We start from the raw sequence: 12,719 nt of genomic DNA, 5'->3' as shown, positions 1-12,719 counted from the left end.
GAGAAAGCACTAACTTTATTAAACTTAATGGGTGCGAAGACATACGGGCAATTGTAACACCTTTTATCACCAGATGAACCGGCGGAGAAGACGTTCAAGGAGATTGTTACTGTCCTGGGAAATCATCTAAACCCCACGCCGCTGATGCTAGCGGAACGATTTAAATTTTACAGCAGAAAGCAGCTGAAAGATGAAAGCAATGCTGAATATTTAATGGAATTGCGTAAGCTAGCAAAGTACTGTCAGTTTGGAACGGGACTAACATGCGCTAAGAGATAAATTTGTGTGTGGATTATTAAAAGAAGATACACAAAAGCGACTGCTCGAGGAGAATGAGCTGACGCTTGAGAAAGCGGTCACTATGGCAGCATCACACGAAGCCGCAGCGAGAGGCATGGCAGTAATGCAGCTACGGTCACCGGAACTCAGTACAAATCAATTGGTTTTGAGTACTGTAAAATGTTATCGTTGTGGAAAGACAACGCACGATCAGAACCAGTGTTGGTTTAAAAACCAAGAATGCAGAACGTGTGGCAGGCTTGGCCACATAGCTAAAGTATGCCGGTCAGGAAAGAAGACCAGCAACAAAAAGTCACCGCAAGGAAAATACATAAAGGTACACAAGGTGACAAAGAACAGTTCGAACGAACAGAAGTCAGATTCAGACGCCAGCAGTAATGAACTGGGTAGCTTAAGAGTGCACAACGTTGGTAAGGATGCAGATCTCCAGACAATTTGGGTCACTCTTCAGATAGTAGGAGTCCAAGTAAAGATGGAATTGGACACTGGATCGGCATTGACGGTCATGAATAAGAAAGATTACAAAAGGTTATTCCAACATATTCCCCTACGGGATACGGAGATTATATTGAAAACATACACGGGGCAAAGAGTGTACCCCATCGGAAAGATAGAGGTAAAAGTGGTCCACAAGGGCAAAGAAAGCCAAGTAATGGACTTATATGTGCTACCTGAAGGAGGTCCACCACTACTGGGACGGGAGTGGATTAGGAAAATGAATATGGACTGGCACTCCTTAAAGGCACTAACGGTAGATTCCGGGGAAACAGATGTCAAACCTAAACGATTGTCCAGAATATTGGATGATGCTGAAGAGGTGTTCCAGCAGGGACTGGGAACACTGAGAGGAATTACGGCAAACATCAAGATTGATGAACATGCACACCCAAAATTTTTCAAAGCCAGACCGGCACCCTATGCAATACGACCTGCTGTAGAAGCGGAACTGGAAGCGCTAGAACGTTCAGGTGTACTGTCTAAGGTAGATTGGAGTGAGTGGGCTATGCCCATTGTTCCCGTTATGAAACGTCCTTCGAGCAACAAGCCAGGAGAACCAGGGAAGGTTCGCATCTGTGGAGACTTCAAGATCACCGTTAATCTGGTGCTTCACACGGTGCAGTATCCGCTTCCGCGGATTGAGGATATTTTTGCTTCGTTGTCTGGCGGGAAACACTTCACCAAGATAGACCTGGCGCAGGCGTACTTGCAGATGGAGGTTGAAGAAGAGTCACGCCAGTACCTCACGATCAACACGCATAGAGGTTTGTACCGGTATAATAGGCTGGTTTTTGGAGTGGCATCGGCTCCAGCAATTTGGCAGAGGGCCATGAAACAGGTTACATACACCACACAGAAGGAACGATATTCTGCAGCCCCTGTATACTGCAGTACCAGTAGTGACCACCCCTGTATATAAGCCTGTGTAGTAACATTTGCATAGTAGTTCCAGGTTGCTTCCATTCATTAAAGACCTGTTATAACCAACTCCTGCAGTCCGTGTCTCAATTATACACGGACATAATACTGGCGATGAGCAGATACAAACTTACCTACAGTCTGCACCACCTCATGGGGATCCATCCCTGAAGCGAAGTTATCAGAGGTCGAGGCCAGAAGGAAGAAAGAAACAGAAGAAACGGGCGTCGACCGTGGGCATCCGCCTCTGAGTCAGCGGAGTTGAAGATTTGCAGGAGAGGCTGTCGAGAGTGGGGCTTGGTTATCCTGTCGATGGTGCTTCAGCTAATCGGGCTGGTGGCAGGTAGTACACTGATCCTTCCTGGGCTGCGACGGTCTAGCGCTCGAGCGGGTGGCTTTGCAACGGGGTCGAGCAGCGTTGTCGGGAAGAGGAGAGGGAGAGAGGGTGGAGCACACAGGGCGCGGCCGGTGCTACGAAGCCGGGCAGCGTACAGACCCGAGAAGAGGGAGGCAAGAGTCCCGCAGGGTTGTTCCAACGACGGGGAAAGAATAAAAAATTAAACGCGCAGAAAGCCGCGAGGAGCTGCAGTTTGCCACGGGAACCGCGGAGAGCGGCGTTAGCAGCAGCGCGGGGGGAAGTGCGCGACGACCATAGGGCGTCGCCATCAAGGCATAAAATGCCAGCAACAGCGCTAGCAACAGCGGAGAAGACAGAAAGCGCGGGAGGCGCCATCTTAATCCAGCGGGGAAGAAGGCAAAGCGCGGGAGGCGCCATTTTGTTAAATCGGGGAAGAAGGCAAATTGCGGGAGGCGCCATCTTAGATTTCCAAGATGCCGAAGACTGGCAATATCACTGCCTTCGATAATGCAATAGAAGACTGGACCACGTATGTGGAAAGAGTCGAGGTATATTGCGAGGCAAACGAAGTAGCCGATGAGAAAAAGGCATCGGTACTGCTAAACTTAATGGGCGCAAGAATGTACGGCCTATTGCGGGACCTGATTACTCCAGCCAAACCGAAGGCGAAGAGTTTTAACGAAATTGTTGCTATCCTACAGGAACGCCTAAATCCTACACCGCTGCTGATAGCAGAAAGATTTAAATTCCACAGGAGAAATCAGCATAAAGATGAAAGCAATGCTGATTACCTTACGGAACTACGCAAGCTATCAAAGCACTGCCAGTTCGGAGCAGGACTGGCAGATACCTTACGGGACAAATTTGTCTGTGGACTCCTGAGTGAAGGAACCCAGAAGAGGTTACTCTCAGAGAAAGAGCTGACGCTAGATAAGGCTTTCAGCATGGCAGTATCGTACGAAGCAGCAGCAAGGGGAGCTGCGGAAATACAGCAAAAGCCACAGGAATACGGCACCCACGAAATGACACGGGGATTTGCAAAATGTTATCGCTGCGGCAGAACAACCCATGACCAGAAGGACTGCTGGTCCAAGGACAAAATATGCAGGCAATGTGGAAAGATGGGACACATTGCACAAGTTTGCAGGTCTGGGAAGAAGACCGACGACAACAAAAAGGCTACTAAGGAACCGTACAGGAAAGTACAAAAGATGACGGACAGTAGTTCCGAAGACCAGATGAGCGATAGTGAATCCGGGAACAAGTGACTAAGCTGTCTCAAACTTCACAACGTAATCGCAAAAGAGGATCACCGAACCATTTGCGTTACCCTCATGATAGCAGGGTCCCAAGTCAAAATGGAATTGGATACAGGATCAGCTCTAACCGTCATGAATCGACGAGACTACGAGCGGTTATTCTCACACATACCTTTGAAAGAGACATCCATTGTCTTGAAGACATATACGGGGCAAAAAGTATACCCCAGTGGAAAAATAAGGGTGCCTGTCGAATACAACAGCAAGGAAATACAGAAATTGTATCTGTACATACTGCAAGATGGTGGACCACCGTTATTGGGACGTGAATGGATCAGAAAGATAAGTTTAGACTGGCACTCCATTCAGGCACTGACGGTGGCTGGTAAAAAGGATGATGACGTCACTCCTGGACGATTGTCAACAATCTTAGCTAACGCCAAAGAGGTTTTTCAACAAGAACTGGGAACTCTTAAAGGCGTAACTGCCTCGATAAAAATAGAAGAGAATGCAATTCCCAAGTTTTTCAAAGCAAGACCGGTACCATATGCAATTCGCCTAGCCGTCGAGGCAGAGCTGGAGAATCTGAAGAATGCAAGCGTGTTATCTAAGGTAGACTGGAGCGAGTGGGCAACACCCATCGTTCCTGTCATGAAGAAAATGTTAAACAATAAGCCTGAGGAGCCAAGGAAGGTTCGCATCTGTGGGGACTTCAAGGTGACGGTGAACCCAGTCCTTCACACAGTACAATATCCTCTTCCAAGGATAGAAGATATCTTCACCTCACTATCTGGAGGGAAGCGTTTTACAAAAATTGACCTAGCACAAGCATATTTGCAGATGGAGGTTGAAGAATCCTCTAGGAAGTATCTCACGATAAACACTCACAAAGGTCTTTACCAGTATAATCGACTGGTATTCGGAGTAGCATCAGCTCCGGCGATATGGCAAAGAGCGATGGAACAAGTCCTGCAAGGAATTCCAGGGACTCAGTGTTACTTGGACGACATCCTAGTGACAGGTGAAGATGACAGTGACCACCTTGCCAACCTAGAGCAGGTGCTCACTAGAATACGTGAGCATGGGCTACGGGCCAATCGCCCCAAGTGCGAGTTTTTTAAGAAACAGATATCGTATTGTGGCCTCGTGATTGACGAAGAGGGGCTACATAAGTCCCCTGACAAAATTGAAGCGGTAGTTAAGGCTCCAGCACCTGAAAATGTGTCGCAACTGAGGTCATTCCTCGGATTGGTGAATTACTACCATAAGTTTTTGCCGAATTTGTCCACAATTCTGCACCCACTGAACGCCCTACTACAAACGGGAGTAGCATGGAAATGGAGCGATGAATGTAAGCGGGCCTTTAAGAAGAGTAAGGACCTAATCACTTCAAGAGAAGTATTGGCTCACTATAACCCATCACTACCATTAAGACTGACGTGTGATGCGTCTCCCTACGGCATTGGGGCGGTACTGTCACATAAATTCCTTGATGGTTCAGAGAGGCCGATAGCTTTTGCGTCACGCTCGTTAACTTCAGCCGAGCGTAACTACGCCCAGATTGACAGAGAGGCCCTCAGTCTGGTGTGGGGGGTGAAGAAGTTCAATCACTACCTGCACGGTCAGAAATTTACTCTACTTACTGATCATCAACCTCTTGTCTCCATTTTCAACCCTCAGAAGGGCGTACCGATAATGACAACACAACGGCTACAGAGGTGGTCCCTTTTCCTAGGGGCACACCAATATGACATCGAATACAAAGGAACTAAACAGCATGGGAATGCTGATGGATTGTCGCGCCTACCGTTGCCGACGGTGGAAGAAGAACTTGCAGTGGATCCAGTGGAGATATTCCACTCGACCATAGTCGAATGTCTCCCTGTGACGAATGCAAACATAGAAAAGGAAACACGAAATGACCCGACACTCTCCTGGGTCTATGATTTAACGGTGAAGGGGTGGCCAGCACATGGCAAACCACTGCTGCCAGCATTCTCGCCGAGAAGAGAACAGCTGTCAGTGTGCAGAGGAACCTTGATGTGTGGATCCAGAGTAGTAATTCCACCCAAATTGAAGGATAGAGTGCTCAATGAGCTTCATGAGGGTCATCTGGGAGGGGTAAAAATGAAGAACTTAGCCAGAGCGTTTGTGTGGTGGCCAGGAATTGATAGACAAATCGAAGAGATGACCAAGAGCTGTACAGGATGCCAGAAGGTCCAAAACGTCCCACCACAAGCCCCTCTACATCCATGGGAGTGGCCCTCATCTCCATGGCAAAGGGTGCACATTGATTTTGCTGGTCCATTTATGGACTCGATGTTTTTAATTGCGGTGGATGCACATTCAAAGTGGCCAGAGGTAATAAAAATGTCCTCAACCACCACAGAAAAAACTATCACAGTCTCATGAACCATATTCACCAGGAATGGGCTGCCTGAACAGATTTGCTCCGACAATGGACCACAGTTTGTGTCTGAAGAGTTCCGGAGGTTCTAAAAGAACAATGGTGTTAAGCATTACACATCCGCCCCATATCATCCAGCCACTAATGGATTGGCCGAGAGGTTCGTTCTAACATTCAAGAAGGCTATCAAGGCAATGTGTAATGAAGACATACCCCTACAACACAAGGTGGATAACTTCTTGTTTGCCTACCGGAATACGACACATGCGGTTACCAACCAAACTCCAGCCATGATGTTCTTCAATCGAAGACTAAGATGCCGCTTGGATTTGGTTAAGCCAAACATCAGAAGAGATGTGGAGAACAGGCAGTTTCAGAATATGAATGAAAGGCCAACCAGGAGTTTTAAGATAGGTCAACCAGTTTTGGCCCGGGACTACTGCACAGAGAAATGGCAGCCAGGAACGATCTGCACATGGCAAGGACCTCTAATGTATACCGTGGACGTTGGAGAGAGCATTGTAAGACGCCACGCTGACCAGATTCTAGAGTCACTGGAAAACGTCAAATCTACACCACGATCCTATACACCTGGTGATGAAACCGAAGTACCAATTGCATCTACCTCAGAATCTGTGATATTGGAAGCAGACGAACCAAACAACGACATTGATCCCGACTCAACTTTGCCAGAAGAACCTGATACCCCAAAGAGGCGTTATCCAGACAGAATCAGGAAGCCTCCTCAAAGACTGAATTTATAATTGCTTAACTTCAACTAATGTATCTAGCAACTGTAATTGTAAATATGTCATTTCATTGTTAATTGAATGTTATGTACTGTTTAGCTAAAAGGGGAGGAATTGTAGTGTATGTACTTTGCAGAAGGAACTATATTCTGCAGCCCCTGTATACTGCAGTACCAGTAGTGACCACCCCTGTATATAAGCCTGTGTAGTAACATTTGCATAGTAGTTCCAGGTTGCCTCCATTCAGTAAAGACCTGTTATAACCAACTCCTGCAGTCCGTGTCTCAATTATACACAGACATAATAATCCTTCTATCCTCCACTGTACTCTTCGTTCCTCTGACTCTGCTCTCCCGATCCCCGCCCCCCCCCTGCCCCGCCATCCCTGCCCCCCCCATCTGTGGTGAGAGTCTCCAGCAGCCTTGGCCTCTCACTCTGTTGTTCCAGCACCTCCCACCATCTCGTTCTGCCTTTATCTCCTGGGTCAAGCCCTTGGTCCCCTCTGTGAATTCTTACCCTCACCCCTCTGTAAAACACCTTGGGGTCTTTTCTACATTAAAGGCGCTATCTGTATATCAGTAACCCAAAAGCCTGACTTTGGGCTTTCCTTCACCAGCATTGCTGAAACAGGACAGTTTAGAAACCGCAGTCAAAAGTTCCAAGTCTGCATCAGCACAGGATAACTTGCTACCCACACAGGCTCCAACAATCTGCCCCTGTCCCAACGCTGCATTTGTGCACATCCCTCCCCCAGTCACCCAAATGATAGTACTGTTGGAGTCGACAGAAATCAACAGGCTGAGACTTTTCTTTAAGCAAAAGCAAAATGTGTCTTACTGTAATCAATCTCCAGGAGGTCTGAAGGCTCAGCCCCGTGCAGGGGCTATGACATCATCACGCAACCGACGTCATGGCGCCATCACGTTCCCGACGCTCTTAAAGGGACCCTGCACCAATAACCCAACCCAGCATGTACATATCACAACATTGCTATGCAAAGTGAATTGTGTTTAGGTACATATAACAGCATTGGCTATACATGGTGTTATTGTCCCTATGTGGTCTCCGCCACAGTACAGTCCTTCCAAGAGTTCCCTCTTTGGGTTAACCTTTCTTCTGCTCTTCTTGTTTCTGTGTTCTCCCTCAGACACACTCGCCCTCAATCACTCGGAGCACATTCCAAGATAAAAAAAATAGCAGGGCACAATTTCACATGCAAAATTCCACTTGTTGCCCTGGTGTAGTGGTTGATGAGCGAGCAAGGGGAGAAATCAGCCAAGGTCCCTGCTTCTGATCACTGCCCAGACACTCTGCTAGAAAATGCAGGTGCCCATAGTTAAATAGACCACAAGCAGTTCTTGTCTGGGCTCGTGTGTGACAATTGGCCATTGGGTGACTGTACCTAGTAAGAATCAGCACCTTCAAGAGAGGAGAGGGAGAAAATTGTCATAAATAAATAAATGCGGCTAAAATGAGGCGCACTGAATATTAACCTTGTGTGGTGTTGCAGGTGATGTGTCCCCAATACCAATGACGCCCGTTGCTCAGTCCCAGTTTGTTCCTCTGGCTGAAGTGCTTTGCTGTGTTATCTCTGAGATGAATACGAGTCACATACCGGTGACCCAGGAAGCCCTGCTGGAATATTTGGTCAAGTGCTATCCAGGTAACTTCACAGCACAGGATTTGGTGTTGGGCATATCTCGAATCGCATCAGTAGCTGGACCCCTGGGCAGGTGCCCACACACCTGGGCCCCTCTGCTGCAGGCCCTTGATTTAAATCCACATTCTGAGCTGGATCTCTGCCTCTAGTTCCCAACACCGGCTCCATTTTTCCTATTATTCTGTGGGATATTCGGAGGGAGATTGAAGATCCGGGCCTACCTTCCCTCGCTGCCCTCTCGACCTTCAGCCAGCCTGCTCCTTGTTTTCTGGTTATCTACAGCTGCCTGCGCTCTCTCCCACACTCAGTGGGTGAGCTACACACACAGGTAGAAACTCACAATCCACACAGGGCACCAGCTACAGAGAGAGAGGAAGACTAGAAGGGGGAAACGGAGAGCTCCTGTCAAACATCCAGCATCCCCACAGCACTCTGTCTGAGGTCCTGTGGATGAACACAACCTGCCCATGCTCCTAGGTTCCTGGGACCCTGGACCAATAAACACAGGCCCAGACTCCAACTGCCAGGCTGGCTCCAGACCTCCAATCATCAGCCAGGCCCAGGACCCCAAGCACTGGGTGGGCCCCAGATGGCGCTTAGACTTCAATCTTCACATTGACTCTGGATTCTAACCGCCAGGTAGCCCAGGCTTCTGACTCTCCGTCTCCAGTTCTGTCCAGTTAACTCAGGGTTTCTCTGGCGACTGCTTTGTGTCCACATACCGACTGCGGCTCTAAACCCCCGCTCCCTCGCTCCACCACCCCCCCCGACTCCCCTATCCCCACTCCCCTATTCCCCCCTCCCCCACTCCCCTATTCCCCACTCCCCTATTCCCCCTCCCCTATTCCCCACTCCCCTATTCCCTCCTCCCCCCACTCCCCTATTCCCACTCCCCTATTCCCCCTCCCCCACTCCCCTATTCCCACTCCCCTATTCCCCCTCCACCACTCCCCTATTCCTTCCTCCCCCCACTCCCCATCCCCACTCCCCCTATTCCCCCTCCACCACTCCCCTATTCCCCCCCACTCCCCTATCCCCACTCCCCTATTCCCCCTCCCCCACTCCCCTATTCCCCCTCCCCCACTCCCCTATTCCCTCCTCCCCCACTCCCCATCCTCCCCCCCACTCCCCTATCCCCACTCCCCTATCCCCACTCCCCTATCCCCACTCCCCTACTCCCCCCTATCCCCACTCCCCCCCTATCCCCCACTCCCCCCTATCCCCCTACTCCCCCCTATCCCCTACTCCCCCCTATCCCCCACTCCCCTATCCCCCACTCTCCTATCCCCCACTCCCCTATCCCCCACTCCCCTATCCCCCACTCCCCCCATCCCCCACTCCCCCCATCCCCCACTCCCCCCATCCCCCCTATCCCCCACTCCCCCCTATCCCCCACTCCCCACTATCCCCCACTCCCCACTATCCCCCCACTCCCCCCTATCCCCCACTCCCCCCTATCCCCCACTCCCCTATCCCCCTCTCCCCTATCCCCCACTCCCCCCATCCCCCACTCCCCCCATCCCCCACTCCCCCCATCCCCCACTCCCCCCTATCCCCCACTCCCCACTATCCCCTACTCCCCACTATCCCCCACTCCCCCCTATCCCCCTCTCCCCTATCCCCCACTCCCCTATCCCCCACTCCCCACTATCCCCTACTCCCCCTATCCCCTACTCCCCCCTATCCCCCACTCTCCTATCCCCCACTCCCCTATCCCCCACTCCCCTATCCCCCATCCCCCACTCCCCCTATCCCCCACTCCCCACTATCCCCCACTCCCCACTATCCCCCACTCCCCACTATCCCCCACTCCCCCCTATCCCCCACTCCCCCCTATCCCCCACTCCCCTATCCCCCACTCCCCTATCCCCCTATCCCCCGCTCCCCCCTATCCCCCACTCCCCCATCCCCCACTCCCCCCTATCCCCCACTCCCCACTATCCCCCACTCCCCCCTATCCCCCACTCCCCCCTATCCCCCACTCCCCTATACCGCACTCCCCTATCCCCCACTCCCCTATTCCCCACTCCCCTATTCCCACTCCCCTATTACCCCCTCTACCACTCCCCTATTCCCCCTCCCCCCACTCCCCTATTCCCACTCCCCTATTAGCCCCTCCCCCACTCCCCTATTACCCCCCCCACTCCCCTATTACCCACTCCCCTATTCCCCACTCCCCTATTCCCCCTCCCCCACTCCCCTATTCCCACTCCCCTATTCCCCCTCACCCACACCCCTATTACCCCCTCCCCTATCTCCCCCTCCCCATTCCCTTCTCCGCCCATAAGAACATAAGAAATAGGAGCAGGAGTAGGCCAATCGGCCCCTCGAGCCTGCTCCATCATTCAATAAGATCATGGCTGATCTGATCCTAACCTCAAATCTTCTATCACTCTCCATCCACCCGAGCCCATGTGATCTCCCGGGAGAGGCGAAAAACCAGATAAAAGACCCAATGGCCAATTTGGGAGAAAAAAATCTGGGAAATTCCTCTCCGACCCATCTAGGCGATCGAAACTCGTCCAGGAGATCACTCTGTCCCTATATTTTCTACAGCACTTACCTTCTGTAAAGGCGATCTCTATCCCAGCCAGGAACAGGAATAAAACCATCTCCTGAAATCTAACACAGAATTAGAACACAGTAGGAGCAGAACCAGGCTACACGGCCCCTGGGCCCACTCCACTACCCACAGGGCCATGACCATTCCGAACCTAGACTTATGTCCAATTTCCTGCCCGCTCCCCGTAACCCTTAATTCCCTTTACAGAAATCACACAGAAACCCCACAGTGCAGATAGAGGCCATTTCGGCCCATCGAGCCTGCACCGACACATGTCCCACCCGATCCCCGTAACCCCACGTATTTAATCCCCCTAACACTAAGGGTCAATTTATCATAGCCAATCAACCTAACCCGCACATCTTTGGACTGTGGGAGGAAACCGGAGCACCCGGAGGAAACCCACGCAAACACGGGGAGAATGTGCAAACTCCACACAGACAGTTACCCGAGGCCGGATTCGAACCCGGGTCCCTGGCGCTGTGAGGCAACAGTGCTAACCACTATGCCACCGTGCTGCTTCTAGTTACTTCTAGGAAACTATCTATTTCTGTTTTAAATTTATTTAATGACGTAGCTTCCACAGCTTTGGGGCAGCAAATTCCACAAACCTACCACCCTCTGAGTGAAGAAGTTTCTCCTCATCTCAGTTTTGAAAGAGCAGCCCCTTATTCTAAGATTGTGCCCCCTAGTTCTAGTTTCACCCATCATTGGGAACATCCTCACCGCATCCACCCGATCAAGCCCCTTCACAATCTTATATGTTTCAATAAGATCACCTCTCATTCTTCTGAACTCCAATGAGTAGAGTCCCAATCTACTCAACCTCTCCCCATATGACCACCCCCTCATCCCCGGGATTAACCGAGTGAACCTTCTTTGTACTGACTCGAGAGCAAGTATGTCTTTTCTTAAGTATGGACACCAAAACTGTATGCAGTATTCCAGCTGCGGTCTCACCAATACCTTGTACAACTGCAGCAATACCTCCCTGTTTTTATATTCTATCCCCCTAGCAATAAAAGCCAACATTCCATTGGCCTTCTTGATCACTTGCTGCACCTGCATACTAACTTTTTGACTTTCGTGCACCAGGACCCCCAGATCCCTTTGTACTACAGTACTTTCCAGTTTCTTGCCATTAAGATAATAACTTGCTCTATGATTTTTCCTGCCAAAGTGCATAACCTCACACTTTCCAGTATTGTATTCCATCTGCCAAATCTCTGCCCACTTACTTAGCCTGTCTATGTCCCTTTGCAGGTTTTTTATGTCCTCCTCACTCACTACTTTCCGTCCCATCTTTGTATCATCTGCAAACTTTGATATGTTACACTCGGTCCCCTCCTCCAAATCGTTAATATAGATTGTAAAGAGTTGGGGACCCAGCACTGACCCCTGCGGAACACCACTAGTTACTGGTTGCCAGTCTGAGAACGAACCATTTATCCCAACTCTCTGCTTTCTGTTAGAGAGCCAATCCTCCACCCACGCCAGAATATTACCCCCAATCCCGTGATTTTTTATCTTGAGCAATAATCTTTTGTGTGGCACCTTGTCAAATGCCTTTTGGAAGTCTAAATACACTACATCTACTGGTTCCCCTTTATCCACCCTGTATGTTACTTCCTCAAAAAACTCAAGCAAATTTGTCAAACATGACTTCCCCTTCATGAAACCATGCTGAGTTTGTCCGATTAAATTATGTTTATCCAAATGTCCCGTTACTGTCTCCTTAATAATGGACTCTAACATTTTACCAACCACAGATGTTAGGCTATCAGGTCTATAGTTTCCAGCCTTCTGCCTACTACCCTTTTTAAATAAGGGTGTTACATTAGCAGTTTTCCAATCTGCCGGGACCTTTGCTGAGTCCAGGGAGTTTTGGAAAATTATTACCAATGCATCCACAATCCCTACCGTCACTTCCCTCAAGACCCTAGGATGCAAGCCATCAGGTCCAGGGGATTTATCCGCCTTGAGTCCCATTATTTTACCAAGTACCAC

At 50.0% G+C, this 12,719-nt stretch overlaps 1 protein-coding gene across 1 annotated transcript in view; it reads left to right on the top strand.

Annotated features, from left to right (window-relative positions):
- The window catches only part of stox1 (storkhead box 1), a 305,204-nt gene that overhangs the window by 155,580 nt on the left and 136,905 nt on the right, over positions 1-12,719 (top strand). The window contains 1 exon segment of the mRNA XM_085995050.1: positions 8,000-8,152. Within this exon segment, the coding sequence (XP_085851176.1) occupies positions 8,000-8,152 (153 nt within the window).

This window comes from Somniosus microcephalus, chromosome 8 (genome assembly GCF_052327205.1).
Source record: "Somniosus microcephalus isolate GS21.2 chromosome 8, FLI_Smic_1.0, whole genome shotgun sequence".
Taxonomy (NCBI): Eukaryota; Metazoa; Chordata; class Chondrichthyes; order Squaliformes; family Somniosidae; genus Somniosus; species Somniosus microcephalus.
The sequence above is the reverse complement of the archived record's forward strand: the minus strand, read 5'-3'. Positions and strand labels throughout refer to the sequence as shown.